Source organism: Anopheles maculipalpis, chromosome 3RL (genome assembly GCF_943734695.1).
Source record: "Anopheles maculipalpis chromosome 3RL, idAnoMacuDA_375_x, whole genome shotgun sequence".
Lineage (NCBI taxonomy): Eukaryota > Metazoa > Arthropoda > Insecta > Diptera > Culicidae > Anopheles > Anopheles maculipalpis.
The window spans coordinates 85003618-85031128 of record NC_064872.1 but is presented as its reverse complement, the minus strand read 5'-3'; the positions used below and the strand labels follow the sequence as shown (position 1 = coordinate 85031128).

Below are 27511 nucleotides of genomic sequence, written 5' to 3'. Positions count from 1 at the left end.
ACAGCTTTTCATATCTAACTGTACCAAAACCAATTGCTAGTACCTCTCTGCCTCTCCCTCTCTGTGCGTATTATCCGGCACTGCTGCTGTTGGCTGTGTTATTTAGTCACATCCGCACCGTCGTTACTTATGTTGAGCAGTCTGTTGTGTTGTTCGTTTGTTTTTGTTTTTTTTTATTGTTATCTTCAACCACAGTACGCAGACGTTCAGTGTATAGGATTTTTATGTTGCTTATACATGTTTGCATTAAATTTGAACACACAAGTTTGTCAATTTTTAAGTTTTCCCGAGGGAAGAATTGTAGTTTTTGTGTTATTTTTTCTTCTTTTCTAGTTTAATTTTTAACTCCAAAAAGGAAAAAAGGAAGCTATTCTCTATAGAGAAATGAATAAGGATTGTATAGTTCGAACAGTAGTACTGTTGGAGAAAAACAATTGTAACAAATGTAACCGAACACAATCCATGGAAGAATGCGATACGGAAAAATAAAATGCTATAAAATGTTAAAGGAGGTTCATTCAAGATTTATAGTCTTTCTTTTTTCTTAGTGTACGCTACAAAACCGTACTTTTATGCGTTGTTCGACGACCTCCACAATAATCCATCCCACTTGCTGGTAACACAATCTCTTTTCCTATTGCTCTCCGTTCCAGTCTTCTTGTCAACGTCGTCTAGATCTTCATATTCCATTCCGTCCCGTTTGTAGCCCCGTTGTTTTCAATTTCCTTACCCACATGGCACCACTCGCACTGCCCTCATACTCCCATTCAATATCATCCTACCCTTCACCAGAACGTGTATCCGCCACCGTTGCCACCGTGCAGAAAATTGTTCTTCTTTTTAGCCACCACAACCTGCTGACCCTGCATTGTGGCGAGCTGAGCCGCGTTAGGAACGATGCCCGGTGGGGGCGGTGGAATCGTCGGCTGTCCACCGGTTTTGCCGAACCGTGCACCGGCATCAAACATGGCACCCTGGGGAAGATTTTGTTTTTTTTTTTTAGAATCGAAAATTAGTTACAGGAAATGGTTCCATTAGCAACAATGTAGGATGCTCCTTACTTGAACTGGGTACATGGGCGTTTGGTAGACCTGGGGCGGTTGGCCCGATTGTGGTGGCGGTGCGGTCGCAATCTGATATTGGTACATCTGCGGATGCATCGGCTGTGCCGGGATGGCCGCAACGGCGGCCGGTGTTGCCGCGTACGGGGGCGGTGGTGCCGGTGCGAACTGGGCCTGCGCGGACGGATTCACGCTCCAGCTATTACCGTAGAACGGCTGTGGCACGATTCCGGGAGGATATGGTGGATAGGTCGGCGTCATACTGGTGACCACCGAGTTGTACGAAGGCGGCAGCTGTGCATGTGCGGGAAGCTACAATCGAAACACCGTCATTGATAAATGCTTAGCTAGAGGTTTCAAGTGTTTGCAGGTGTTGGCGAGACGGTGTGACTCACCTGACCGTTCATGTACTGCTGATATGCTGCGGCCTGCTGTGCAGCATCATACGTTGGATATCCTGCCAGAAAAAAAGGGGAGAAAGAGACGGCTGATCAAAACCGCATACACACAAACTCGTTCACAGTGTTCCACAGTGCATATTGCAACTTCCGTGCACAAAAATCCCCTCCACACAAACACAAACGCGTGTAGAAACAACAATGGTGAATCATCCTACGGAAAGAAACATGATCCGCAAATATGCGATAAATGAATCGTTGCCCGTAGCCCAGAAAATGGATTAATCACCTACTTCCACCATTTCCGAAGACGGTGAAATAGCGAACTACAATTTCACCATCCGTTTTGTGCCCACCCAGCCAAGCCTACTTAGGATCGATCCGCGACAAATTACGTCTCGGCTAGACTTGCACACGCTGAAAAAATACGGGATGTAGCTACGGATGCACTTACCATTGGTTCCTTTGTTGTTCATGTTTGTAAATCCGGGGTTTTTTACGTGTTTTGTTTTGGTTGTATCGAAGTTTTCAAAGGCGTTGTTTCGCTGCTTTTTTCGTTTCTCGTTCCTTCCTTCCTTGCCACTCGTTCGTATCGCACAGGGGTTCAATTTCGCTAATATATTGTTTGTTAACTTGTAAATTTATAACTATAAATACGCGTGTAAAGTGTATCTATATGTATGTTTAAAAATAAATACAAAGTTTGGATTAATCGCGCTTGGCTGCAAGTAGTAATGTACCAGAATATCGATCTGGTGTTTGTGTAAAAGCTTGAAGTGACGGGACACACACGAAGGGCCAGGTCGTACAGATGGAGCTGATTCATAAAAGGCCTTTAGAAAAGGATTCTACACATTGACATACGCTTGCCTCTACACGGTTTCTGATTCATGGTGAGCAACGATACATAAATTCCAGTTTTGATAAAAATCAAAGCAAATATTCAGGAATACATCCAAGAATTGAATGATTTTAAATTATGCCGTATGAAAAATCTGAATGATTCTCTTTTGCTGTAGCAGCGCTCTCTCGCGTCCGGTTACGTAAGCAACACGTATGAATTAACAGTTTGTGGGTTGATCTAATAGAAATTATTTTAATCCTGTGAGCACTAAGGATGATAAAAGGACACTTCTTACTCTAGACCTCTAGATGGATTGGCGGATCATTTCCGAGTTTTCTTAATTAACATAAAGCGATGAAATTTAATATACGATATGAGTTACTTTCGGGAACAAAACCGGAAGCATCCGTCGTTGGTGGGTCGATGACGCGAAGGGATGACCGATCCCGACTCTCGCTCGGTTCCTTGCTACGTTGTTAGTTCTGCTTGGATCATACGAATAGGTTTTTGTTCCTGGGTCGAATAGCAATGCGTTGGGACGACGGGCATCACCAGATGCCCAAGGCAAGGTTAACCTTTTTTCATGGACTAGCCAGGACAAGTTCTTAACCGAGGACCAAGGTTCAACCGATGATGATTCCCCCTAATTCTTTCGACTTCTCCCGAACCTGAAAGAGATACTCCACACAACACCAAGATCGAGCCATCACAGTCCTGAATGCTGTCTGCCAGATCCTGTCCTGAAAACTCTTCTGCAAACTTGAGCCCCTTGCTACAGATTTCGGCGAAAGTTACCAAGCTGGATTTGTTGGAGGCAAATCGACAACCGACCAAATCTTTACTCTACGGCAGATCCTCCAAAAATGCCGGGAGCACCAGATCCCTGCGCTCTATCTGTTCATTGATTTCAAGGCGGCCTACCATACCATAGATCGGACCCTACTATGGAAAACTATGCAGCAGTACGGATTCCCTGGGAAGCTGGTACGGCTGATAAGGGCAACTATGGACTCTCCTGTTTGTAATTCAACATCGCTCTGGAGGGTGTCATGTGAAGCGCGGGCTTCGATATCCGGGGTACGATTTTCACCCGATCTCTCCAATTCCTTGGCTGCGCGGATGACATCGACATCATCGGACGGACAACTGCGGCGGTGTGCGAGGCGTACACCCGACTGAAACGCGAGGCCAATAGAATTGGATTGAGGATCAATGCGACGAAGACAAAATACCTGCTTGCCGGAGGCTCTGACCGTGATAGAGAACTCGGAAGCAAAGTAACAGTTGACGTCGACGATCCCGAGGTGGTAGAGGAGTTCGGCTACCTCGATACGATCGTAACTTCGGACGACAACAAAAGCAGTGGAATCGAGCCTTCTACGGAGTCCACAAACTTCTGTGATCCAGAAGACTCCAACAATACATGGAATGCACGATATACCGCACCTTGATACGTCGGCTGGATCAATTGGTGTCTAACCCGTTGGAGATCGGATGCAGCCGTGAATGGAGAACGCAGCCCTAGACCGAGTTTCCAGGAAACTGATTGGCGACCTGGCCATGTCGACGTGACGTGCTCAATTCTGATTTTCCTAAGAAGAAGAAGAACCACAAAATCGAGGAACACTCGAGGGTTGCGATTCATAACGTAAATCAAATTTTATTTGTTTTATTTGTAAATCAGTTGATGAACGTTTTTTATTCATTATATTTGACTTTGGAATACAATATAATTAATACTTTAAACCGTATCATCGAAGAAGCTATTCAGCATGGTTGCGACATCCGATGGACGATACTTTACGTACTTGTCGATGTTCTTACTAAACTGCACATCGGAATATCTGAAAGTTTCACAAGCAAAAACATGCTTTACATTACAAGTTACAATCCGAAAATAAAAGTTTGGCATACTTACACTTCAAAGAACGTATTATACTTCGGAACGATGTGTTCACTATTGTCCCGTTTGATGCCCTCCCGTAGCAGCACATCCGGCACCGAGATGGCACGCTGTGTTTTAACCGCGTCATCCAGCTCCTTGTTGAAGTTCGAGAACCGATCCTTAATGGTGGCTCGTTCCTTATCCTTCACCTTACCATTGATCGGCCGTGGCATATCGTCCAGCGGATGTATGAAGGACAGTAACTTGGACCACGATCCGAGGTACGCCTTCTTTAGATCTTGAATCATTTTCTGATAGCGACGCTCGCAATCGTGCTCAGTCAGGGCGACGATTTCGATCAGACTGGAACGTTGCAGTGACTTCAAGATGTAGTGGGTATTGTTTAGCTTGAAGAGTTGCTTCGTTGCCGCATCACTGTACTGTTCCGATTTCGTTGCAATTGTGTAGTTCAATTCGGCCAATACTTTCCCTGCGAAAGAAACGATTAGGCGGTAAGATTTGATCCAGCTAAGCATTAAACCTTACTCACGGACGTAAATCCCCAACAGAGCCTTATTTTTCTGTTCAATTGAGAGTGCTTTTTGCGATGCGATACGATCAAGATCGTTCGTGTAGATGGACTCCGTTTGCAGCAATCCTCCGATAGTGTCGCAATGCTCCTGCAGCTGCTCCAAGAACCAGATCGTGTTTGAAGTCAGTTCGTACACCGTTGCGTCGCGTGGAACGTTCGAACCACCACCGTAACTTATCGTACTGGACGTCATGCTGACCATACCGCCACCACCGGAATCATTGCGTACGGATTCAATAAACTGTTCCAAACCCTTCGAAGCGGTTTGCTGCAAACGGTTCAGTACACCCGACAGCTGTTGCTTCTGAGTCGCGTCACAAATACGATCGATGTCGGGTTGCAAAATTTGAACGTGCTTGAGGGCGGAAAATATGCCAAGTGCAGCGGACCATTCCTTCCGTCCGATGCTTCGCATCACTTTAGAAGTTATTTGTTCCGCATCTTTTACCACCATTTCGATCGATGGTTGGGACAATCTGGAGAAAACCTCATTGTGCCGGGACGTTGGCACAATATCGTTCAGCAGCTGTCGTTCCCATACTAGCAGCTTCTGAAGACCCAGCAGCAGTACGAGATACTTTTCCAGCTCCTGATCATTGTCGTTCCCGTACTCTTCCGCTGCCAGAATATCTCCGAAAGAAGAATTTTTTCTCATTGCTAATCCCGCCGACTGACCGAGGGTTTGGGAAGCTTTCATGAACATTTTATTAGCTTTCCGTTCGAATCTGAAATTAAAAAAAAAACATTGCAAGGTACTTCATAAGCTCAGTAAGGACCCATCCCCAACAACTTACATTTGCTGCAACCGGGCAGACGTTGTTTTCTTAACGCCACTTTCCGCCCGTCCATAGCCGTGCCTTGTGCGCAGCGGCTCATTTCCCCAGCTACCACTTTTTTGATGATCTTTTAAATTTTGCAACGATCGCATAATAACTTCCGACCGTTCGTCGCCAAATATTTGCACGTACTCGCGTCGCAAATTGTTATCCAACCATTGTGCAATCACGTTCAGCTCTTCTCGTGCACTCGGAGGGAGCTGTTTGATTGAGGGACAATCTTCATTCGATGAATCTTCTTCGATGTAGATCATATCTAACAGGTCAACTGGTTTCAACGGAGAGTTATGCTTTTTGAGCAACGATTTGAAATGATTATTGAGGGTTTCGCATCCATTATTGAACAGGCTGGTAACGTTCTCCAGCTCAACGCTCTGCGGATTGTTGTTCAGGAAGTAATCTTTTGCCTTTTTCAGCTTGTTCAACCCATCCAGGAACGAACCGATGTTGCCCTCCGACGGTCCTTGGTGAATGAGGTTGCATACGTCCTGCGAAGCGTCGTAGTGTGACAGCACTTGTTCCATATATTGCAGTGTACTATCAAGATCTACAATCAAGGGGTGGTAGAGTATGGATAAGCAGCTATTATTATTCTCAGCTTAGCAGCATCACTTACTTTGCTGTTGTTTCTGTAAATTCTTGGTAATGTTGTACACAGGCAGTATAGTATGTTCGAGCTTCCCTAACCTCTGCTCGAAGGAGTTCAGAATCTTGGACATGGATTGCGTTAGCTCGGAATACTTCTCGACATGGTCCTTCAGTAATGCTTGATTTGTTTTCTCCTGCAACAGCAAAGTATGTTAAGAATCGCTGACCAATTTAAGTGTACGTTGTGCTGCAACATACCTTTTCCAGTTTAATCTCAATCTGGAGCGTATTTTCCAGGGCACTCATGGTAAATTACTACTTTTTATCTTTCGTTGAAGGGAAAAAATGTACTCCCATCAGCGAGTGATGACGAAAACAAACTCGCAAATAGAGTTGATGATTAAACGCAACTGACAGCTACAATGTAAACAATCGACGAAACGATGGCATTGTTTCAACGATTTTTCTACTGCAGTGATTGTTTTGTTGTGTGGATTGGAATTGGAGGGTGAAAATAGGGTTTTATCAGTAAAGTTCGTGAAACAAATGGACTGTGTGCGATAGTTCTACAAAGTGTTAAGAAATACACACCATTAGATTAGTAGATTTCTTTGCAAATACTATATTTTTCGAATGCAGTTCCGTTTGTTTATCAATCTATCCTCTCAGTAATGAATGATTGTTCCGAAGAATAACGCAACGCAACAAATCAGAAGGTCAGTAAGAAGACATTAGACAAAATCGATAACGATCAGACGACATAGTTTGGTGAAGAAAAGTTTTACCATTTCCCCCTTGTTCCATCCTGCAGTGCGTAAAACCCACATTCCCGTTTTGCAGTATCATCACTCCCCATCACGCGGTGCGCTCGGTAAACAGGAACATAGAAAAACGGCCCGCAATTTGCTGGGTACTGCGGCGTAGTTGATGAGTACTATCAAATACTGGCTTCTGGTAGCGTTCCGGCTGTTTACGCATTTTTTCATTTGACAATTTAACCGCATCGGGCAGCTAACATTAGCTAGTGCTACGGCCGCAACCGGCGGCAGCGGTAGCTTCTCGCGGTCAGCATCGCCCATCGGCAACTATTCTCCTGCTTCGAATCTCACCGAGGTGGTTGTAGCTGAATCACATCAACCGTCATCACAACAGGCTTATTATCAACACCATAGTTACACCACCATCAAGCATAACTACAGTGTCGCGGTTTGTGATAGAAGTAACATCTTGAACGGTTCCACAATGTTGGATCTGGATCGCAATCCACTACCGGATCAGCTCGGTTATTTGGTGCTGTCAGAGGACGGATCGGTTCATGCTTCCGGAGGCGAGCTGGAAAACGATGAGCGTAGTGCAAACATAATCAGCAATCTTCTTACGCTTACAGAAAGGTAGGGATACTGGACTATTCCACTGGTTTAAGTTAAGAAATTCAATAAAAATACCTTTGCTGTACCTTCCTCAGCATCGATCCGGCCATATTCTCTGCACGCTCTTGCAGGAAAGTTTCGATCGTTTTCGCGGACCACAGTTACACCATATGCCTTTCGAACAAACGCATTTACGTCGTAAAGAAACGGAATCGTGCGGAAACAACCGCTAACAGTGGCATCGAATCGGATAATCATTCAATATTAGCATGATTCTACGCGCGTTTTTCGGAGTGAAATAAAAAATCGATCGCTTTTTATGAAAGCATTACTTTCTATTCATTTGATTTACTATTTTTCACCAGAACCGGAACGAGCATTCTCTGCCTTACAACAGAAACTGGGAAACGCTTTGGTAGTACGATTGCTGAAGTTGCTTTTTCAACTCCTCTTGACTGAGCCACTGATATTTCACCTTACTGTTGCTGGCAATGTTTGCATTCGTGTCCTTTAGAACACTGCGGAAGAAAAACACTTTCGCTCCAGTAGCTTCGGTTCTTGCATTGGCAGGGTATTTGTACTTGTAGAACCCAATTGGTGCATTACCGTAGAAGGTAACTTGCAAATTCTCACCGCAACATTCCTTGAGCGTGCGTTCTGCCGTTTGTCTCATTGATTCTCCTTTCTTATGAAGACCTTGCGGTAAAAGATAGTGACTTTTCGCGCCTAGCTTTTGTTCGACTAAAAGAACAAGCGTTTCCTCTAGCTTTCGGTCCAACGATCGTATATCGTTCTTTTCATCTGCCTCCGTTACGCGTGGAGCCGGTTTGAAACGGGCAAATTCTTCATTGTAAGCATCCTCCAGATCCTGAGCGGTTTGTTTCAGCGCTTCTGAATCCAGGTCAATCTTGCCTGCCTTTAGTAGTTCCAGCTGCTGTTTTTCGGTTTCCTTCCGCAGTTCGTGATTGGATTTTAGGCTTTTTTCTAGCTCGATTTGATCAAGCATTTGCTGTGAAGTGGAAAACAACGGACCATTAACAATGACTTATTATTGGAGTTTGAGAGAGGACAGTTTACCTTAAATTTAGCCTCTATCGGTTCGAGTGTTTTCGTAACGATAGGTAATCGCTCTACAAGCACACCGGCATACAGGTCCCATTTTGGTTCGCATTGTGCTGCAGTTGGGGATGGTAGTGTTGTTGCAGTCCTAGCGGATAGTAGGCGTGACACGTTTAGCAGCGAACGATTTACGAGAATTCGCATTTTTGTGGCTTTAAATTAAATTTTGCCGGGTTGAAGAAAAACCAGAGTCGCGAATTTACGCAAAGCGATTGTTGTTGTTATCGAATGTGACAGCGCCTTGGAAGAATACAGTAGAGGCTGTTAGTTCAGCAAAACATTCATCATTCTGCAGTCGGAAAACTATTTCGCTGGAATAAAATGACGAATTTCGTCTTCAAAATTAATTATTGAACTCCAAATACTTATAATATTTTGTGGTTCAATTTTAATATGCGATTATCACAAAAAAAATTCAATTTCAAAGACGACCTAAACAAATGTTACGTCTCACCGTAATCTATTCACCTTCACCATACCGATGCGACAGCTCAACTATACCAAACTTTGTACAGCAGAAAACTCATCGCCGCCATTACGGTACAACGAGTCGCTCGGAAAGGTTGGAATTGCGTGAAAAGTGAAACAAAACTAAAGTAAAACGGCACTTAAATAGGATAAAACGTACGGCAAAAGCTTGCCAACGCTGTAAGTAGTGCAATGGGCAGTGAATTATGCTAGAATATCGTTTTCTTTTCACCGAAAAAAGCCATCCTAAAGTCCGTCCGCAAATCGATCCGTACGCCATGTAGTGTTGTGCACGCGCGTGTGTGTGTGTTCGCTAAGCAAATGGGGCCACGGGAACGGGAAAAGCAAGCTTACGGTTGGAAAGCTAAGCTGATTGACACCACACCCAGTCGAAAAATGTATTCCGGTGGTGTCTGATCCGGTCATATCGGAAACAGTTAATTGGAATGTTAAACGAACAGAATAGATAGACTGGCACCATCAGCCTTCCTGCAGGGCTTGTGCGTGTGCTCCTCTGCTGTGTCTCTCTCCCTGCGCCGCCGCCCTACATGCGAGTTGGTGTGAAAAATCGATATTTTCATCGACCTATGGAAAAAGTAATAAGGGGTACGCATTCCGTACACACACTGCGGCAAATAGATTGCGTATCGCTTAGGAAAAGGAGCTGTGTGGAAAAGTTGTATTAATTGCCAACAATTGCCAATTAAAAATCATCTAATTTAAGTAAGATTTTGTTACTACATGAACAAAACATGTAAAATGTTTTCCACTGTTTAGATAACGTAAACAGTCTGCACACAATCCAATCTCAGCCACCGAATTAACCTTTCCGTTGATGTTGGCGCTATCATATGAAAAAACAAATTTTGGAGAAGCAAATGTCAATTGAATGAATGAACCCGACTGAACCACCACCCCCCAATCGTATCCAGCCACCCTTTGCCTGGTGGTAGGCTGATTGGATGATGATTCTGTACCGATGCGGGGCGCAGTATACAGTAAACCAAACAGCCTCATGCGCCAGATTACGTCATCGCCTTTTGGTTAGGTTATTTTTAAACATTACCAGCTCCGACGGCTGCAGCACTACTGATCATCTTGTTTCGGGATAGTGATGCTTCGCTTTGCGCGATCCAAGTGTGCATGTGTGTGGAATTCATTTCCGTTAATCATGAAACGATGTTGTTTCTGTTGTTGTTGTTGAATATGTTCTAGAAATGATTTTATGCTGCGCTTGAACTGCTTGAGTGTTTATTGAGGGGAAAACACGAAATTAAGACAATTGAACAGAAATGTGTCACGAGAACATTTTTCGTGCACAAGTGATTCTATTCTTTGTATCATGTTTTTCCACATCACTCACTTGATGGGTTGTGGAATTCGATGGCGTCATTCGTTCGTTTCGTTGCAGCAGTAGGGTGTATCTTCCTCGGCTGCTAGTGCGATAAGATAAGAAGCATGCATGTCTTCACGTAACCTTCAGCGTTAAGGTGTGTAGTCGATCAGCTATGAAAAATCAACATCGTTGTGGTAAAAAACTGGGTGCTGTTCTGATACGGTTTGCATCGGAGAGTGCCGTGTGTGAATATCCTAATCGAAAAGCCCCTGGTTTTTTCAATAGTATTTAACCGCAAAACGACGGATACTCGATAATCTTCAGAAGTGCACACACACACAAAAACATATGCTGCCCTCGGAACGACTACGGTACTGTGCATTCCAAGCCGTTTTAGTGAAATCAACGCTTAAGTGTTAAACATAAAATTACGATGATGAACCTCATCCATGCTACGCGGTATGCTGCTGGAACCCCACTTGAACTACAGTCTAATCTAGTAGCCAAAGAAAAGAAAAATATTGGAAAGAGAAAAACACTGAGAGAATAATGATAGAGAAAACAGGAATGAGAAAGAGAGTAAAACAAAGAGAAAGAGTGAAGAAAGGGGTATGTGAAACGAGAGTAACGTTTGCCAACAACAACGCAACAACGCAAAAGAGGAAAAAAAAGAAAACCGCACGCTACGTGCGTGCGTGCCGGGTGGTTGATGTGAATGTACAGATGTTGTTGAGTGGAAAGGAAGCCAATCCACAAAACAAGGAAAATCAGAATACCATGCATGGAAAGGGCGGAAAACACACAGTTTACCGAAACCAAAATCTACGGATGACTAGATTTCGCTTGCTAAGTATTTACTTGACGCTGTGTACTTATTATCAAGTGTTTTCTGTCGTATTATTTTACACGGCATCTGGAAAATTATGTTGCTGTTTTTGGTTTATTTTCGGTTTGAGCTGCAATAGTTGTTCACTTGCTAGTTTTGTTTTTCATTATAATTTACGTCACAGCCATTTTGGTTTTTGAATAGAAACAGATCGTCACAAAATATCGCTCAATCGCTAGACGACTTTTACTTGTTATCGGTACAGTGATTCCGGTAAAAAGATCACTTCGTTTTCGATTAGTTCATGCCACCAATAGTTTTTAGATCACCTTGCGTTGTTCGCTCATGTACTTCGTATACGGTTCACACTTGTAGTATTATGGCAAATGGAAACAAATGGTTGTAGTCACCAAAGTTAATGTTTTTTTTAGCAGCCAAATAAATCACGATTAATGGTTGTTTCCGATGATTTTTCATACACCTACCATATTCATCTGTGCGTAGTTCGTAAGGTAATCGATTGGAATGGTTAAACAAGATTAAAAAATGTTTCCGTGCATGAAAAACTGTGAAGAACAGCGTTCGGTCGATCAATTATAGTTCCTTTTTTGTGTTAACCATGTATATAAAATGAGGATAAAAAACAACGAAATTTAGCTGAATGTTGTGTTGACCTGTAAAATCTGACGTTGCTCCTTTCTCTCTTTCTCTTTCTCTGTGTTTCTCTCTCTCTATTTTTTCTCTCTATACCTCACTTCTATTTCTCTACCACTGTCGCTCCTTCTTCACTCTTTCTCTCTGTCTGCCACTTCCTGGTTGGTAAAAATTGTTTAAAAAATGGGACCAACTTTTATGTTCTTCTTTCGTACGTGTGCACGGGATCCCCTAATGGATCGTCGTAACATAAATAATTCAACAATTGTGTAAAAACTCGAAAAAAAAAATTTATTCGAATTTTTGTCTCCCTTCCTTGACTGTGGTGCAATTGATTTGCCGAATGCGAAATGCACTAATTGCACACAAATATTAGTGCAGCTGATTTGATCGCGGAACCGGTGACACGAAAGAAGAACAGAAGTGAAGCGGGGGCGGGGGAGCGAAGAGTGAACGACACGTTCCTAATTATCCGCACCACATACACATTCTCACACACATACACATACCTCCTGGCTATCTAAGTACACACCCACCCAACCTAGACGGGGGTAGTGTACGCTCATTAGGTAGGTTTGGCATCCCGGCCCTTTGACAGCACCAGCCAACCAGGCCAAGAAACTTGCGCAACAGTGAGGAACAGGGAAAAGAACGTCAGGAAGGATGGCACAGGCAACGAGCACTACTACCACCGGTTCCCGGCAGCAGTCGGACGGGACAGGTGACGAGCTGGTGCCAACAACGCCCACGGACGATGAGAATCTGTTCATCAATCCGTCCGACGGCCTACCGAACGAGCATCCAGCACTGCCGAGTGCTTACGATTCCGACAGCGAATCGAACCCCGTGGCAGATGACGACCTGCTGGACGATCTACCAACATCGATCATCGTCACCAACATCCACTCGGAGGTGTTTGCCGACGACGGGATGAAGGCCAGTCTGGAGGATCTGTTTCGCACGTTTTCCGAAAACACAACCTTTCAGTGGTTGAAAAGTTTTCGACGGTTGCGCGTCAACTACGACAGTGCGCTGGCAGCGGCAAATGCACGCATCCGACTGCACCAGTATCCGTTCGGCAAGTCGATCATTAACTGCTATCTAGCGCAACCGGTAACGCCGGTTTCCAACACGAACCTGAAACCACCGGCACCGGTCAAGCAGTTTCTTATATCGCCACCTGCATCACCGCCGGCCGGCTGGGAACCGGCCGAGGAAGGGGAACCGCTCGTTAATCACGATCTGCTGGCTGCGCTGGCTAGCCTAACGCCGGGCGAAAGTCACGAAATACACGCTCAATCCGAGCACCATCCGGGCATCATACTGCACACGGCCGCGGAGCAGTTGGAGGCGGCAGCAGCGGCTGCAGCAGAAGGTGCCGATGATGACGAAACGGGCGCCAAATCTTCTAGTATGGGCAGCAGTTTTGAGGATGATGATCCGGACAAAGAGAATTCACCGATCGGTGGTGGATCGAACGTGCGCAAACCACGGATCATGCAAACGCGCTGTCCAGAGCGCAAAAGTTCCACCTAAATTGGATTGGTTAGTTTGGTGGCAAAATACCTGTTTTTTTCGCGGCTACATTGTGTTTGTGGAAAATGGAATGCGATCACGATCATGTAAAAAGTTTAATATCCCACATAATGTGAGCGAGCGCTTGTGTTTCCTTTTTTTTCATATACTCGCATTTGTGCGTCTGATTTGGTCGCGTTTTAGGAGCCGGCAAGCAAGACAGACCAGCGATACATAAAAGTAACAAAAAAGATAAATTTAAATATTTTGTAATTATATTCAACAGTGCTGAGCGTCGTGTACGCGTACGCACCACTTTCCGTTGTATAATTATCGATGATAGGTTATCGGGTTCGTTTGTCATTTATGTTGATAAGGTTGCGTGTTAGATATACACCAGTCGACAGGGAGAGTAAGCGTAAACAAAGTAAAGTTTTTTTTTGTAGGCGAACACATTCGCGCAGACAAGGTTCCCTTGATATGAATTTTTGTTTTTAAAAATGTAGGAAAAACGTACGTTAAATTGATACTCAATGCCTAGCATAATCTCTATATGATTTTCTACTCTTATTACCCGTTTGCTGTCGAGATTGGTTATCTTGAAAATAAATGTTTTTTTAAATTTTATTTGTACATATTGGACTAATTTGCCATGTTGTGCTTAAGCTAATGTTTTATTACCAAAACAAAAATTATGTTAATCGCTTTCGCATTGATGTACTTTTCTTACTTTTAAATAATACTAAATCATGAACTTTTTATGTGCAGAATACAAAATCAAAACTATTAAGCATATCGAAGCGGGTTACTAGGCGAAGCGTTGGAACTGCTACATGCAATGACCAATCTCAAGCGTTTCGTTTGCATGTGAAAGGAAAGGAAGAATGCTAATTGAGCGAGAACCGTGTTATCGCTCTAAAAAACCAATGTTACATAAACACAAGTCCATAAGTGTGTTGCCTTGTGCAAATTCTTGTTCCATTATTATCTACAGCCGGTGTTCCCAATACCCAATTATCCGGGTTCCTTACGTCTCAATGTCGTCATCAGCGTTCCCCCTTCCCGAATCTATCTTGCTAATCTAACGTGGCTCGCAAAATCGACTATAACTATACACTGTGGCGAGAAAAGATTCAACAAATGTGAGCGACGCGGGTCGGTGTGTACAAAGTGACCGCCAATTAAATAAGACCACACGCTATTGCACAACTGATATCAACGAGATTGTGAAGCCAATAGTTTTGGGCATCTCTTGTTCACATTTTTCAACTCTTGGATTGGTTGGGTGAAAAAAAAAAATTAAAAGAGAATTGGGTATAGTTATACTATTGGTAAATTTATTTTAATGGGCGGTCACTGTACTTGTAAAATGTATTCCATGAAACATAAGGATATGTTGCCTCTTTTTCCACCCTCTATTAATGTAGAAATGAAATGAAAAAACAAAAGCATTACACATGCATATTTATGCGCTTCCCGCGCCTCGACATATTCAGTGTTTGTTGTGTCGGTTGCTGGAACGTTTTATAACTGTTGTATCTCACCCTCTCTCTATTCGATGATGGTCGAACCAATAAGGGTCATTTATTGTTGTGCTGTTCATCTGAAATGGTGTATCGCCGCCCTGTTAATGGTGGTTGTTCTGGTTTTGGAGCATGTTTTTCTATATTCTATTTTTCTATGCTATTACACAATGATGATGATGTTCACGTAGCCACACATACTACGCACGATCACCACAGAACACAACAAAAACACCGTTTTCGTTCCCTACAGTGTGTGTATGTGTGTACGCAATAGAACTTAGAATTATACCAATCGAATCTCTTTCTAGAAGTGGGGATCTTGCGCTAGCGACAGGGGACACTATATATTGTCACAGTACTTCCAATAGAACGTTTATCATAATGAGATTTAAGGGTTAAACTGAACACACACGAATAATACTGGTAAATAGGGATGCGGAAAACCAAACGATGCAAAAAAGTGTAAAACACATTTTTAGTTAGTTCTACTTACAAAACGTGTGTTGAGCTGCCGACCAGACTATAGAATGTGTTGTGAAATGAATTGCAAAAGAAAAAAAGCATATTAGGAGGTATAGTGCTTTCTGACTCACAATTTGATTTTACAAAACAACAAACCGTTAGCATTCGTTCGAAAAAAGGACTTTGGAATTGATGGAAAATGTCATTTGGTATAGCACGAAATGTTGCTGTATCACATAATGGCACCTACGTTGTTTTAAAAACAAAAAAAAACCTGTTGTTAAATATAGTAAATGAGTGTGGATAACATAGGGAAGTATAAAGCAAAATTTGCTTCAGATTGAGAAGAAGGATCTCGTTAATTTCATCGTGAAGGTAAACACACTAGTAGCATAATTAATAGTATAAATGTAGCTGGACCGAATGGAGTGAGAGACAGAAAACGTGTGTTGTTTGCAGATAATGACTAGTAGTATAGAGGAGAAAGATTTAGCACGAGAAGGAGAAACCAAAAAGGTGAACAAAAAAAAAACAAATCAGATGAGGTGTGTAAGTGATGGATCAATTATTATTATTGATGAAGATTTGCCGTAGTTTGAAAGGAGATATTATATACATAACTGTCAAATAAAGTTTGATATAGATTTAAACAGTGGTTTGAAGTTGGTGTATTTCTTTTCATGGTGTTACTCTTCTAGAAGCATAACTTATAAACATAACACTACATGGCGGGTTAGAGATCAAAAGGATGGGACAAAACAAAAACAACATTATTATATATTCTGTTGGTTTCGATTTTTCAATCGTTGTTATTTTATGTTTTTTGTTTCGTTGCATTGCTGCATTAATTTATATTTACAGGTTTCTATAAAAGAAGAAGAAAAACATCCAACCGAACGGAACTAAAATACTAAAAGGATTTCCGTAGCGTGCCACAACACAATATAAAGTTAAATCGATTGTCTTCTTCTATCAACAACAAACACATAAAAAGAGGTACATTGAAATGGGCAATAAGGCAGTGCCTGGACGTTTGGAAAAATAATTGTTTTCCCTTTCTTTCTTTTCTAGGCTTAGAAGACGAAACTACTATACTAAGGATTAGCACAAGTACACATAAAGAAACGTTAAGTGATAATGGAGCAGTTTACCCCGAAGGAAGTGCGCATCCTGGAGAGCGCCGAAGACATCCAGGAGCGTCGTGATCAGGTACTGAACCGTTACAGCGAGTTCAAGCTCGAAACACGCCAGAAGCGTGAAAAGCTGGAAGATTCGCGTCGCTTCCAATACTTCAAGCGCGATTCAGACGAGCTGGAAAGCTGGATTAACGAGAAGCTGCAGGCGGCCAGCGAGGAAAGCTACCGTGATCCGACCAATTTGCAGGCGAAAATTCAAAAGCACCAAGCATTCGAGGCCGAAGTGTCGGCACACAGCAATGCGATCGTAGTGCTGGACAATACGGGCCAGGAAATGATCAACCAGGGTCATTTCGCGTCCGAAACGATCCAGCGCCGGCTGGAGGAGTTGCAGCGTCTGTGGGAACTTTTGCTGTCGCGGTTGGCGGAAAAGGGCATGAAGCTGCAGCAGGCCTTAGTGCTGGTACAGTTTCTGCGCCACTGCGAGGAAGTAATGTTCTGGATCAAGGATAAGGAAGCGTTCGTGACGGCGGACGAGTTCGGGCAGGATTTGGAGCATGTGGAGGTGTTGCAGCGCAAGTTCGACGAGTTCCAGAAGGATATGGCCTCGCAGGAGTATCGCGTGACGGAGGTGAACGAGCTGGCGGACAAGCTGCTGTTCGGTGGCCACCCGGAGCGGGAAACGATAACGCGCAAGAAGGAGGAACTGAACGAGGCGTGGCAGCGCTTGAAGCAGCTGGCCATATTGCGCCAGGAAAAGCTGTTCGGGGCGCACGAAATCCAGCGTTTCAACCGCGATGCGGATGAGACGGTTGCGTGGATCGCTGAGAAGGATGTCGTGCTGTCGTCCGACGATTACGGGCGCGATCTGGCCAGCGTCCAAGCGCTGCAGCGCAAGCACGAAGGTGTGGAGCGTGATCTGGCGGCGCTCGAGGACAAGGTGGCCGCACTCGGTACCGAGGCCGGCCGCCTGTGCAGCATACACGCCGATCACAGCGAACAGATTCGTGAGAAGCAAGCGGAGATTGCAGCGTACTGGCAATCGCTTACCGCGAAGGCTAAGGAGCGCAAGCAGAAACTCGACGAGTCCTACTTCTTGCACCGTTTCCTGGCCGATTTCCGCGATTTGGTGTCGTGGATCAATGGCATGAAGGCGATTATTTCTGCGGACGAGCTGGCCAAGGATGTGGCCGGTGCGGAGGCACTGCTCGAACGTCATCAAGAGCATCGGGGTGAGATTGATGCGCGTGTGGACAGTTTCAAGCTGACGACGGAGGCTGGCCGGCAGCTGCTAGACCGTGAGCACTATGCTGCGGCCGAGGTGCAGGAGAAGCTGGCTGCGCTGGAAAGCGATAAGGGATCGCTGCTGGTTTTGTGGGAGGATCGCCGCATCCTGTACGAGCAGTGCATGGATCTGCAGCTGTTCTACCGCGATACCGAGCAGGCCGACACGTGGATGGCGAAGCAGGAAGCGTTCCTGGCGAACGAGGATCTGGGCGATACGCTGGACTCGGTCGAGGCATTGATCAAGAAGCACGAAGATTTCGAGAAGAGTTTGGCCGCACAGGAAGAAAAGATCAAGGCGTTGGATGTGTTCGCGACGAAGCTGATCGACGGTCAGCACTATGCGGCGGATGATGTTGCGCAACGTCGTGCAATGCTTTTGGCGCGCCGTTCCGCACTGCAGGAGAAGTCTTCTGTGCGTCAGCGCCTGCTGGAGGATTCGAACGCACTGCAGCAGTTCGAGCGCGACTGCGACGAAACGAAGGGTTGGATCAGTGAGAAGCTAAAGTTCGCGACGGACGATAGCTATCTGGATCCGACCAATCTGAACGGTAAGGTGCAGAAGCACACGAACTTCGAGCATGAGCTGACGGTGAACAAGAGCCGAATTGAGGATATCACCGCAACGGGTCAGAAGCTGTCGGAGAACGAGCACTACGCTGCTGACAAGGTGAACGCTCGCATGCAGGAAATTGTGACGCTGTGGGAATCGCTCGTACGCGCTTCGGACAAGAAGGGTTGCAAGTTGCAGGAAGCGTCGCAACAGCAGCAGTTTAACCGGACGGTGGAGGATATCGAGCTGTGGCTGAGCGAAGTCGAGGGCCAGCTGCTGTCGGAAGACTACGGCAAGGATCTGACCAGTGTGCAGAATCTGCAGAAAAAGCAGGCTCTCCTGGAAGCCGACGTAATGGCGCATCAGGATCGTATCGAGGGCATTAAGGTGGCCGCGAACAAGTTTGTCGAGAGCGGTCATTTTGATGCGGATAACATCCGCGCCAAGGAAGCGGCACTGTCGAAGCGTTATGCTGCACTGGCGGAACCGATGGCGATTCGTAAGCAGCGTCTGCTGGATTCGCTGCAGGTGCAGCAACTGTTTCGTGACTTGGAAGACGAGGCAGCATGGATTCGTGAGAAGGAACCGGTGGCAGCTTCGACCAACCGTGGCCGTGACTTGATTGGTGTGCAGAATCTTATCAAGAAGCATCAGGCCGTGTTGGCGGAAATCAACAATCACGAGAGCCGATGCGCTGGGGTTATTTCTAACGGGGAGCAGATGCTGAACGAACAACCGACGGCGAGCGAAGAAATTAAGCTGCGGCTGGACGCTCTGAAGGATCAGTGGAACTCGCTGAAGGAGAAATCCAATCAACGCAAACAAGATTTGGAGGATTCGCTGCAGGCACACCAGTACTTTGCCGATGCGAACGAAGCCGAATCGTGGATGCGCGAGAAAGAGCCAATCGTGTCGAACCAGGACTATGGTAAGGATGAGGACTCTTCGGAGGCATTGCTGAAGAAGCATGAAGCGTTGGTATCGGATCTGGAAGCGTTCGGCAACACGATCCAGGCGTTGCAGGAGCAAGCGAAGAACTGTCGCCAGCAGGAAACACCGGTCGTTGATATCACAGGCAAGGAGTGCGTAATGGCACTGTACGACTACACGGAAAAGTCGCCGCGCGAAGTGTCGATGAAGAAGAACGACGTGCTGACGCTGCTTAACTCCAACAACAAGGACTGGTGGAAGGTCGAGGTGAACGATCGTCAGGGTTTCGTACCGGCTGCTTACATCAAAAAGATTGATCCCGGACTAAGCGCTAGCCAGCAAAATCTGATCGATGGACACTCGATCGCGAAGCGTCAAATGCAGATCAACAGCCAGTACGACAATTTGCTTGCGCTGGCTCGTGAACGTCAGAACAAGCTGAATGAAACGGTGAAGGCGTACGTGCTGGTACGCGAAGCAGCCGATCTTGCCGCTTGGATCAAGGACAAGGAAAGCCACGCTCAGATCAAGGATGTTGGTGAGGATCTGGAGGAGGTTGAGGTACTGCAAAAGAAGTTCGACGACTTCAACGACGATCTGAAGGCGAATGAGGTTCGTTTGGCGAAGTTGAATGAAATCGCCATCCAGCTGACCTCGCTGGGACAAACCGAGGCCGCCCTCAAGATCAAAACCCAAATCCAAACGCTAAACGAAGAGTGGGCCACACTGCAGACGATCACGCAGGAACGTGCCAGCCAGCTTGGCTCGGCGCACGAAGTGCAGCGTTTCCACCGTGACGTTGACGAAACGAAGGACTGGATTGCGGAGAAGGAGAACGCGTTGAACAACGATGAGCTGGGTAAGGATCTACGTGGAGTCCAGACGCTGCAGCGCAAGCACGAAGGTTTGGAGCGTGATCTGGCCGCTCTGCAGGACAAGATCCGTCAGCTGGACGAGACAGCAAACCGTTTGATGCAGTCGCATCCGGACACGGCTGAGCAGACGTACGCCAAGCAGAAGGAGATCAACGAAGAATGGCAGCAGGTAGTGACGAAGGCACAGCAGCGCAAGGAGAAGCTGCTTGATTCGTACGATCTGCAGCGCTTCTTGAGCGACTACCGTGATCTGTCTGCGTGGATCAGCTCGATGATGGGATTGGTGACGTCCGAAGAGCTGGCTAACGATGTAACCGGAGCGGAAGCGTTAATTGAACGTCATCAGGTGAGTGGAAATAGGGGTTTGAGATTTTCCCCGTGTGTAGATATTCTCATTTCAGCAAAATTATATCTCCCAGCAGAGGGTAGGGTAATTGATGTTGTATTTTAGACGTGATTTCTTTTATGCCAGCCCCAGTGTTATTGTTATTATGTACGGTTGGTTCATCACTTTGTGTAAGCGTATTTTTGTTACCATTTGTGCGATGTCCTGTCTTCTAGTGAATGTTTCCCCTTTATCGTGAATGTGTTGCCATTGAGTCTACTCATACACCTTTTTAGTGTTAAGAATGAAAATATGTTGTTCCAACAGTTATTTACAGCATCATCTTCTGGAGGTATCATTTTGAATGAGATAAGAAAACGGTGCGAAATTGTTATTAAACACGCTAAGCATTCATTTTGCACGATTTTTTGCAGTTACAATTGTTTATCACCATCGAAAAATGGTCATCACTGTGAGTAAACAGTACTGATTTTGAAACATCTTCATAACTTCAGACAAGGAAGGATATGGACCTCGTCATCAGTAGGTTGGGAAAAAAAGAAATCCATTTTATCTTGCATACCTTGTGTTCTGAAAGAAGTCCAACAGGTGGTGTGAGCCATCAGGACAACGAAAAATCGTTTTTGTCTGCAGTGAACCACCAATTCTAGGACCTTGATTGAGGAAGTTTTATTCTAGGTCATAAAATAAACATGGCGTCCAGATATTTGACTCATTATCTTATCTATTAATATCTTATATATTAATGCTATGGATGGACAATGGATTTCTTTTTACTTAACCTTAATATTATGTGATTGGACGTTAACATAGAGATTAATATGATTTTCAATGGAATTTTATCGGAAAAATACATCGTGCATAGTTCCCGTGCGTATACCGGGAAACGTATCATTATTTTAGATACACGTTGCTTTGCACATCAAAATTAACCTACCAAATTCAGATTTTTTCATTCGGACAAATCAAAATTTGAACAAATTCAAATCAAAACAACCTCATACTAAAATGTAATTCTTTTCCCAAATCTGCCATTTTTATTTTTCATAGAACCATCGTGCCGAAATTGATTTTCGTTGCGGTATCCCGCAGGTACAGCCGAACAAAATTGCCACAACAAACTAAAACTACGCCACGCATATTTTGTGTTTTAAATATACCTACCTATTTTTTTTTCGCTCTCTAAGCTCTTATCTAATTAGTGCTTTCACATTATCATGCATCTAATTTTGTTCGTCACCGCAATACGATTAATATCCACATTTTAATGGGCTGCTTTTAAAAAAATATGTTAGTGAACATATTTTTAATGGCAATATACGTGTAACAAATATAAATTTTTGATTTCGCTGTGGCCTACCATTAGTTAAATATGTTTAAAATGCTGCAAAATCGACCCCTTTTGGCACCCTAATTTGTGTTTTGCTGTGTGTGAGTGTTGTTTGATTAACGGCCAAAGCTGCTGGGGAGTTGTTTTTAACCATGTTGTTTTCCGTTCGTTGCTAAAAGAATATTTTGCAATCTGGATTTTAATATAATTGTCGGTTATAGTTTTATGTCCTTTTTTCTTCCATGCCATTCGGTCCATACTGTTGCTGAAGTACTGTTTCTAATGAACTTTTTTTCAAGCTATTGTAATTCGAATTATCACTCATATTCATGCTGGAGTTAGTTAATCTTCGCGATCATGACGTTTAATAACTTAGTGCTATAAATTTCTGGTTTATATTTATTGTTCACAGTAAATATAGGAGAGACTCCTCTAACCGTTAGTCACTAGATCCATCAATAATAGACCTGCGCACAAGAACACACTTCACACTTTGTAATTAATATATTATTCGCTGGTGCTATTCGTTTCATTAGTGCGATGGGCCAATAAGGATCGAAACAAGTGTTTAACTATCGACATTACGCTCACTGTATTCCTAATTTTGCTGTCATTTTTGGCTCACATTTTGGCGGGGTGGAAGCTCACTTAACCGCGCGTACACTTTAATCTGCAACAATACTAAATGTCGTTTCTTCGCTTATTACGCACCTTCGAATGCATATTCGAACGATACTTCATTATCTGTAGGAACATCGCACGGAAGTGGACGCACGAGCCGGTACGTTCTCCGCGTTCGAACAGTTCGGCAACGAGCTGCTGCAAGCCAACCATTATGCGGCACCTGAAATTCAGGAAAAGATCGAAAATCTTGCCAAGGCCCGGGAAGAGTTGGAGCGTGCCTGGACGGCACGTCGTCTGCAGCTCGACCAGAATCTGGATTTGCAGCTGTATCTACGTGACTGTGAGCAGGCTGAAAACTGGATGAGCGCTCGCGAGGCCTTCCTGAACGCAGAAGAGGTTGATTCGAAGGGCGACAACGTGGAGGCGCTGATCAAAAAGCACGAGGACTTCGATAAGGCGATCAACGGACATGAGGAGAAGATCGGTGCGCTGCAGGTGTTGGCCGATCAACTGATTGCCCAGGAGCACTACGCTGGTAGGCTGATCGATGCCAAGCGGCAGGAAGTGCTAGATCGCTGGCGTCATCTGAAGGAGGATCTGATTGAGAAGCGTTCGCGGTTGGGCGATGAGCAGACGCTGCAACAGTTCTCGCGTGATGCGGATGAGATCGAGAACTGGATCGCCGAGAAGCTGCAGCTGGCAACGGAGGAAAGCTACAAGGATCCGGCAAACATTCAATCGAAGCACCAGAAGCACCAGGCATTCGAAGCGGAGTTGGCAGCCAATGCCGACCGTATCTCGAGTGTACTCGCGATGGGTAGCAACTTGATCGATCGTAACCAGTGCAGCGGATCGGAAGAGGCGGTGCAGAAGCGTCTGACCCAGATCGCTGACCAGTGGGAGTATCTAACACAGAAAACGACCGAAAAGTCGCTGAAGCTGAAGGAAGCGAACAAGCAGCGCACGTACATTGCTGCGGTGAAGGATTTGGACTTCTGGTTGGGTGAGGTTGAGAGTCTGTTGACTTCCGAGGATGCTGGCAAGGATTTGGCTTCGGTGCAGAACCTAATGAAGAAACATCAGCTGGTTGAGGCCGACATTCATGCGCACGAAGATCGTATTAAGGACATGAATAGCCAGGCGGACTCGTTGGTTGAGAGTGGTCAGTTTGATAGTGCGGGCATTCAGGAGAAACGTCAATCGATTAATGAACGGTACGAGCGCATCCGGAATCTGGCTGCCCATCGACAGGCTCGGCTGAACGAGGCAAACACGCTGCACCAATTCTTCCGCGACATTGCGGATGAGGAGAGTTGGATTAAGGAGAAGAAGCTGCTGGTCGGATCGGATGATTATGGTCGCGATTTGACCGGCGTGCAGAATCTGAAGAAGAAGCACAAGCGTCTGGAAGCTGAACTTGCCTCTCATGAGCCTGCCATCCAGGCGGTGCAGGAAGCGGGCGAGAAGTTGATGGATGTTTCGAATCTGGGCGTGCCGGAGATTGAACAGCGTCTGAAGGCGCTAAATCAGGCGTGGACTGAGCTGAAGGGATTGGCAGCTACTCGTGGCCAGAAGTTGGATGAGTCGCTTATCTATCAGCAGTTCCTGGCGAAGGTTGAGGAAGAGGAGGCCTGGATTACGGAGAAGCAGCAGCTGCTATCGGTCGAAGATTATGGCGATTCGATGGCGGCCGTGCAGGGTCTGATGAAAAAGCACGATGCGTTTGAGACGGACTTTGCCGCGCATCGAGACCGTTGCTCGGATATCCGTGACCATGGTCAGACGCTGGTGACAAACAATAATCATCACGGCGATAGTATCTCGCAACGCTGCGTCCAGCTGGACAAGAAGCTGGAGAACCTGCAGGCTTTGGCGACTCGTCGCAAGACGGCGCTGATGGATAACTTTGCGTATCTTCAGTTCATGTGGAAGGCGGATGTGGTAGAAAGCTGGATCGCGGATAAGGAGAATCACGTCAAGTCGGAAGAGTTTGGACGTGATTTGTCGACCGTTCAAACGCTGCTCACCAAGCAGGAGACATTCGATGCAGGTATGTAGAATTTGTTGGAGATAGTCGATGTTATATTGGGATTAAATTTTTGTATATAACTTGTCATTCGATTTTTGTTTGCAGGTCTCTCGGCGTTTGAACAGGAGGGCATCCATAACATCACGGCGCTCAAGGATCAACTGATCAGCGCAAATCACGCCCAGTCGGCCGCGATTCTCAAGCGTCACGAGGACGTGCTGACCCGCTGGCAAAAGCTGCGTGCTGATTCGGAGTCTCGCAAGTACCGCCTGCTGAACATGCAGGATCAGTTCCGTCAGATCGAGGATCTGTACCTTACGTTCGCCAAGAAGGCTTCCGCTTTCAACTCGTGGTTCGAAAACGCCGAAGAGGATCTCACGGATCCGGTGCGTTGTAACTCGATCGAAGAGATCAAGGCGTTGCGTGAGGCTCACGCCGCTTTCCAAGCCTCGCTATCCTCTGCCCAGGTCGACTTCCAAGCTTTGGCTGCGCTGGACCAAAAGATCAAGAGCTTTAACGTCGGACCTAACCCGTACACCTGGTTCACGATGGAAGCGCTCGAGGATACTTGGCGCAATCTGCAAAAGATCATCGAGGAGCGTGATGCCGAGCTGGCCAAGGAAGTGCATCGTCAAGAGGAGAACGACAAGCTTCGCAAGGAGTTTGCCAAGCACGCTAATCTTTTCCACCAGTGGCTGACGGAGACAAGGTATGGCATTTGTGTTGGTTTATTTTTCTGGACATTACTTTTCCCAAAACGGTACAAACTCCGTGGTACTGGAGAAAGGGAGTTAAAGGTTTATGGTTTCTCATTTACTTATCTTTTCACAATCCACATCACACTCTTCCTTATTCACATAAATTTCTTCGTTCTACGTGCGACTGATGATTCAATTTTTTACTGCACTTTTCCCCAACAATACACAACAACATCCAACCTACCTTCACCATTTCTACCAACACTCTGCCCCTTTAACGCCGTGACAATCCAAAGATACAACATTCTTGGTTGGGATAAAAATGGGTAATGATCGAGTGTTGAGTGCGCCCACTGATTACTGATCATCGTTCGATGGTTTTTGTGTTTCGCTCTGCGCTCAGCTACGCATATTAACGAAGAACAAGTTTCCTTCTAACATGACTAATGATGCGTTTGCACGATTATATCGCATAATTCGAAGAAACAAATTGTAGAATTGATTTCTGCACACAATAGATGAGTCGATTTTAGTACCGTCCATGAAATCCAAGCTGCGGACACAGAGATATTGTGAGAGTTGAGAATCTACGAATGTTGTCAATTTATTCAACCCTATGATCTGATCTGATTCTAAATTAAAGAATAATAACGATAAGCCGTTTCCACCTTATTCTTTCCCTTATCACGGGCATGCTCGGCTCTATGCATAACACACGCTGATTTAATTTTATTTGAGTGTTAAATGCTTGAATTCTAAATACCTTCTGCTTATAACCCGACGTAAGCCTTACAAAAAATAATGGATATGCGTAATCTACAAATTGCTTCGTATTCCTGCGAAATGGTTTACCTAACCTTCGAAATTGTGTCCCAGAAATGGTATTAATTTAAAATTCTACTTCCTTCACAACACAGAACGTCGCTCATGGATGGATCGGGATCGCTGGAAGAACAATTCGAAGCGCTCTGTCATAAGGCCAACGAAATCCGTGCACGTCGTGGTGATCTGAAGAAGATCGAGGAGTTAGGTGCAACGCTCGAGGAACATTTGATTCTGGACAATCGCTACACGGAACACTCAACGGTTGGGCTAGCACAGCAGTGGGATCAGCTCGATCAACTGGCGATGCGCATGCAGCACAACCTAAAACAACAGATTCAAGCCCGCAACCAGTCCGGTGTATCTGAGGACTCGCTGAAGGAATTCTCGATGATGTTCAAACACTTCGACAAGGACAAGAGTGGCAAGCTGAACCACCAGGAATTCAAGTCCTGCCTGCGTGCACTCGGGTACGATCTGCCAATGGTGGAAGAGGGCCAACCAGACCCAGAGTTCGAGGAAATCCTGAACGTGGTCGACCCGAACCGGGATGGACAGGTATCGTTGCAGGAGTACATCGCCTTCATGATCTCGAAGGAAACGGAGAACGTGCAAAGCTTCGAAGAGATCGAGAATGCGTTCCGCGCAATTACAGCTTCCGATCCCCGCCCTCGTCCATACGTCACCAAGGAGGAACTTTATTCCGTAAGTGAAGGAGATTGCTCCACTGATTGCTTCTGTTTCGTAGAGTTACATGTCTTTCTTTATGTCATTTTTTCCCCGCAGAACCTCACCAAAGACATGGCGGACTATTGTGTGCAGCGCATGAAACCGTACAACGACCCGAAGACCGGTCATCCAATTACCGGTGCCTTGGATTACGTGGAGTTCACTAGAACTTTATTCCAAAACTAAGCACTCTCGGTGTCGGCATGAAGCATCAGCTCAGCAGGCGATGTGAAATTCAATGTCACATTTTAATTATTTGCTACTAACATATTTTTAACGCATTTTGACGATAAACAAAAGAGTTCCCCTGTCGGGAGAATAATATATTATATTTACTTTGATTCGATATATTTATCAAAATTTGCAAGCAATCGAACGGTTTGAGCGAGTAGCGATAAGTGTAGTAGAGGGCATAATCAAACAACCTTCCGCCATTATTTTTTTGTATTTCCTTAAATAAGCTTTCAACGGCTTAGCAAATCGCACGTGTAGCACATAATACGAAAAAAACACGAACGAGTGAACGAACGAACAAACCTTAAAAGAAAACGGAACAAAACAATATTTCACTTGATATTTAAAAAAAACTGCTGTGTGTCGCATGGAGCGATGCTGAACAAGCTGGTGACACATCTTTCTGGTCGGTTTCAACTCGGAAACAGGCTTTGAACGGTG

General features: G+C 45.1%; 8 protein-coding genes across 11 annotated transcripts in view; 3 read left to right on the top strand and 5 right to left on the bottom strand.

Moving 5' to 3' along the window:
* LOC126561420 (protein Smaug) overlaps positions 1-27511 on the bottom strand; it is a 469519-nt gene that overhangs the window by 140088 nt on the left and 301920 nt on the right. The gene's annotated exons all lie outside the window — the stretch shown is intronic.
* The window catches only part of LOC126562512 (protein hairy), a 579505-nt gene that overhangs the window by 386220 nt on the left and 165774 nt on the right, over positions 1-27511 (bottom strand). The gene's annotated exons all lie outside the window — the stretch shown is intronic.
* LOC126563061 (DAZ-associated protein 2) lies at positions 782-2008 on the bottom strand. Its single transcript, XM_050219671.1, has 4 exons — positions 1914-2008; positions 1457-1518; positions 1062-1373; positions 782-974 (listed from the first exon to the last, which is right to left on the bottom strand). Exons 1-4 carry the CDS (start codon positions 1933-1935, stop codon positions 786-788), a joined length of 585 nt encoding a protein of 194 aa, XP_050075628.1. The 5' UTR covers positions 1936-2008; the 3' UTR covers positions 782-785.
* Positions 4025-6528, bottom strand: LOC126561742 (exocyst complex component 7). Its single transcript, XM_050218052.1, has 6 exons — positions 6463-6528; positions 6233-6398; positions 5575-6163; positions 4739-5505; positions 4222-4678; positions 4025-4147 (listed from the first exon to the last, which is right to left on the bottom strand). Exons 1-6 carry the CDS (start codon positions 6508-6510, stop codon positions 4045-4047), a joined length of 2130 nt encoding a protein of 709 aa, XP_050074009.1. The 5' UTR covers positions 6511-6528; the 3' UTR covers positions 4025-4044.
* Positions 7389-7912, top strand: LOC126563368 (ragulator complex protein LAMTOR4 homolog). The gene is made up of 2 exons (XM_050220003.1): positions 7389-7595; positions 7670-7912. Exons 1-2 carry the CDS (start codon positions 7447-7449, stop codon positions 7845-7847), a joined length of 327 nt encoding a protein of 108 aa, XP_050075960.1. The 5' UTR covers positions 7389-7446; the 3' UTR covers positions 7848-7912.
* Positions 7961-8837, bottom strand: LOC126562802 (39S ribosomal protein L46, mitochondrial). The gene is made up of 2 exons (XM_050219385.1): positions 8652-8837; positions 7961-8583 (listed from the first exon to the last, which is right to left on the bottom strand). The coding sequence occupies exons 1-2, from the start codon at positions 8835-8837 to the stop codon at positions 7963-7965; spliced, it is 807 nt and encodes a 268-aa protein (XP_050075342.1). The 3' UTR covers positions 7961-7962.
* LOC126562736 (protein sarah) overlaps positions 12641-27511 on the top strand; it is a 29553-nt gene continuing 14682 nt past the window's right edge. The window contains exon 1 of the mRNA XM_050219312.1: positions 12641-13522. Within this exon, the coding sequence (XP_050075269.1) occupies positions 12641-13513 (873 nt within the window). The 3' untranslated portion in view covers positions 13514-13522. The remainder of the gene's footprint in view (positions 13523-27511) is intronic.
* Positions 16616-27022, top strand: LOC126561263 (spectrin alpha chain). 4 transcript variants are annotated; one of them, XM_050217229.1, is made up of 7 exons: positions 16616-20604; positions 21655-21696; positions 22685-24608; positions 24693-25296; positions 25582-25611; positions 26203-26812; positions 26894-27022. In XM_050217229.1, the coding sequence occupies exons 1-7, from the start codon at positions 16618-16620 to the stop codon at positions 27020-27022; spliced, it is 7326 nt and encodes a 2441-aa protein (XP_050073186.1). In that variant the 5' UTR covers positions 16616-16617. The 4 variants fall into 4 exon arrangements, with proteins under 4 accessions (XP_050073186.1, XP_050073188.1, XP_050073187.1 ...); XM_050217231.1 differs by lacking the exon at positions 21655-21696; XM_050217230.1 differs by lacking the exon at positions 25582-25611.

Bases quoted from the DNA above. Each gene is read 5' to 3' on its own strand.
- LOC126561263 (XM_050217229.1), top strand. From the start codon at position 16,618: ATGGAGCAGTTTACCCCGAAGGAAGTGCGCATCCTGGAGAGCGCCGAA. The intron at 20,605-21,654 runs GTGAGTGGAAAT...TATTTTTCATAG, and splicing joins CGTTAATTGAACGTCATCAG to AACCATCGTGCCGAAATTGA. The intron at 21,697-22,684 runs GTACAGCCGAAC...CATTATCTGTAG, and splicing joins TTCGTTGCGGTATCCCGCAG to GAACATCGCACGGAAGTGGA.
- LOC126563368 (XM_050220003.1), top strand. From the start codon at position 7,447: ATGTTGGATCTGGATCGCAATCCACTACCGGATCAGCTCGGTTATTTG. The intron at 7,596-7,669 runs GTAGGGATACTG...TACCTTCCTCAG, and splicing joins CTTCTTACGCTTACAGAAAG to CATCGATCCGGCCATATTCT.
- LOC126561742 (XM_050218052.1), bottom strand. From the start codon at position 6,510: ATGAGTGCCCTGGAAAATACGCTCCAGATTGAGATTAAACTGGAAAAG. The intron at 4,679-4,738 runs GTGAGTAAGGTT...TTTCTTTCGCAG, and splicing joins TCTGTTGGGGATTTACGTCC to GGAAAGTATTGGCCGAATTG. The intron at 4,148-4,221 runs GTAAGTATGCCA...TGAAACTTTCAG, and splicing joins TATAATACGTTCTTTGAAGT to ATATTCCGATGTGCAGTTTA.
- LOC126562802 (XM_050219385.1), bottom strand. From the start codon at position 8,837: ATGCGAATTCTCGTAAATCGTTCGCTGCTAAACGTGTCACGCCTACTA. The intron at 8,584-8,651 runs GTAAACTGTCCT...TCCACTTCACAG, and splicing joins CGATAGAGGCTAAATTTAAG to CAAATGCTTGATCAAATCGA.
- LOC126563061 (XM_050219671.1), bottom strand. From the start codon at position 1,935: ATGAACAACAAAGGAACCAATG. The intron at 1,519-1,913 runs GTAAGTGCATCC...TTTTTCTGGCAG, and splicing joins GAACAACAAAGGAACCAATG to GATATCCAACGTATGATGCT. The intron at 1,374-1,456 runs GTGAGTCACACC...TTTCGATTGTAG, and splicing joins AGCAGTACATGAACGGTCAG to CTTCCCGCACATGCACAGCT.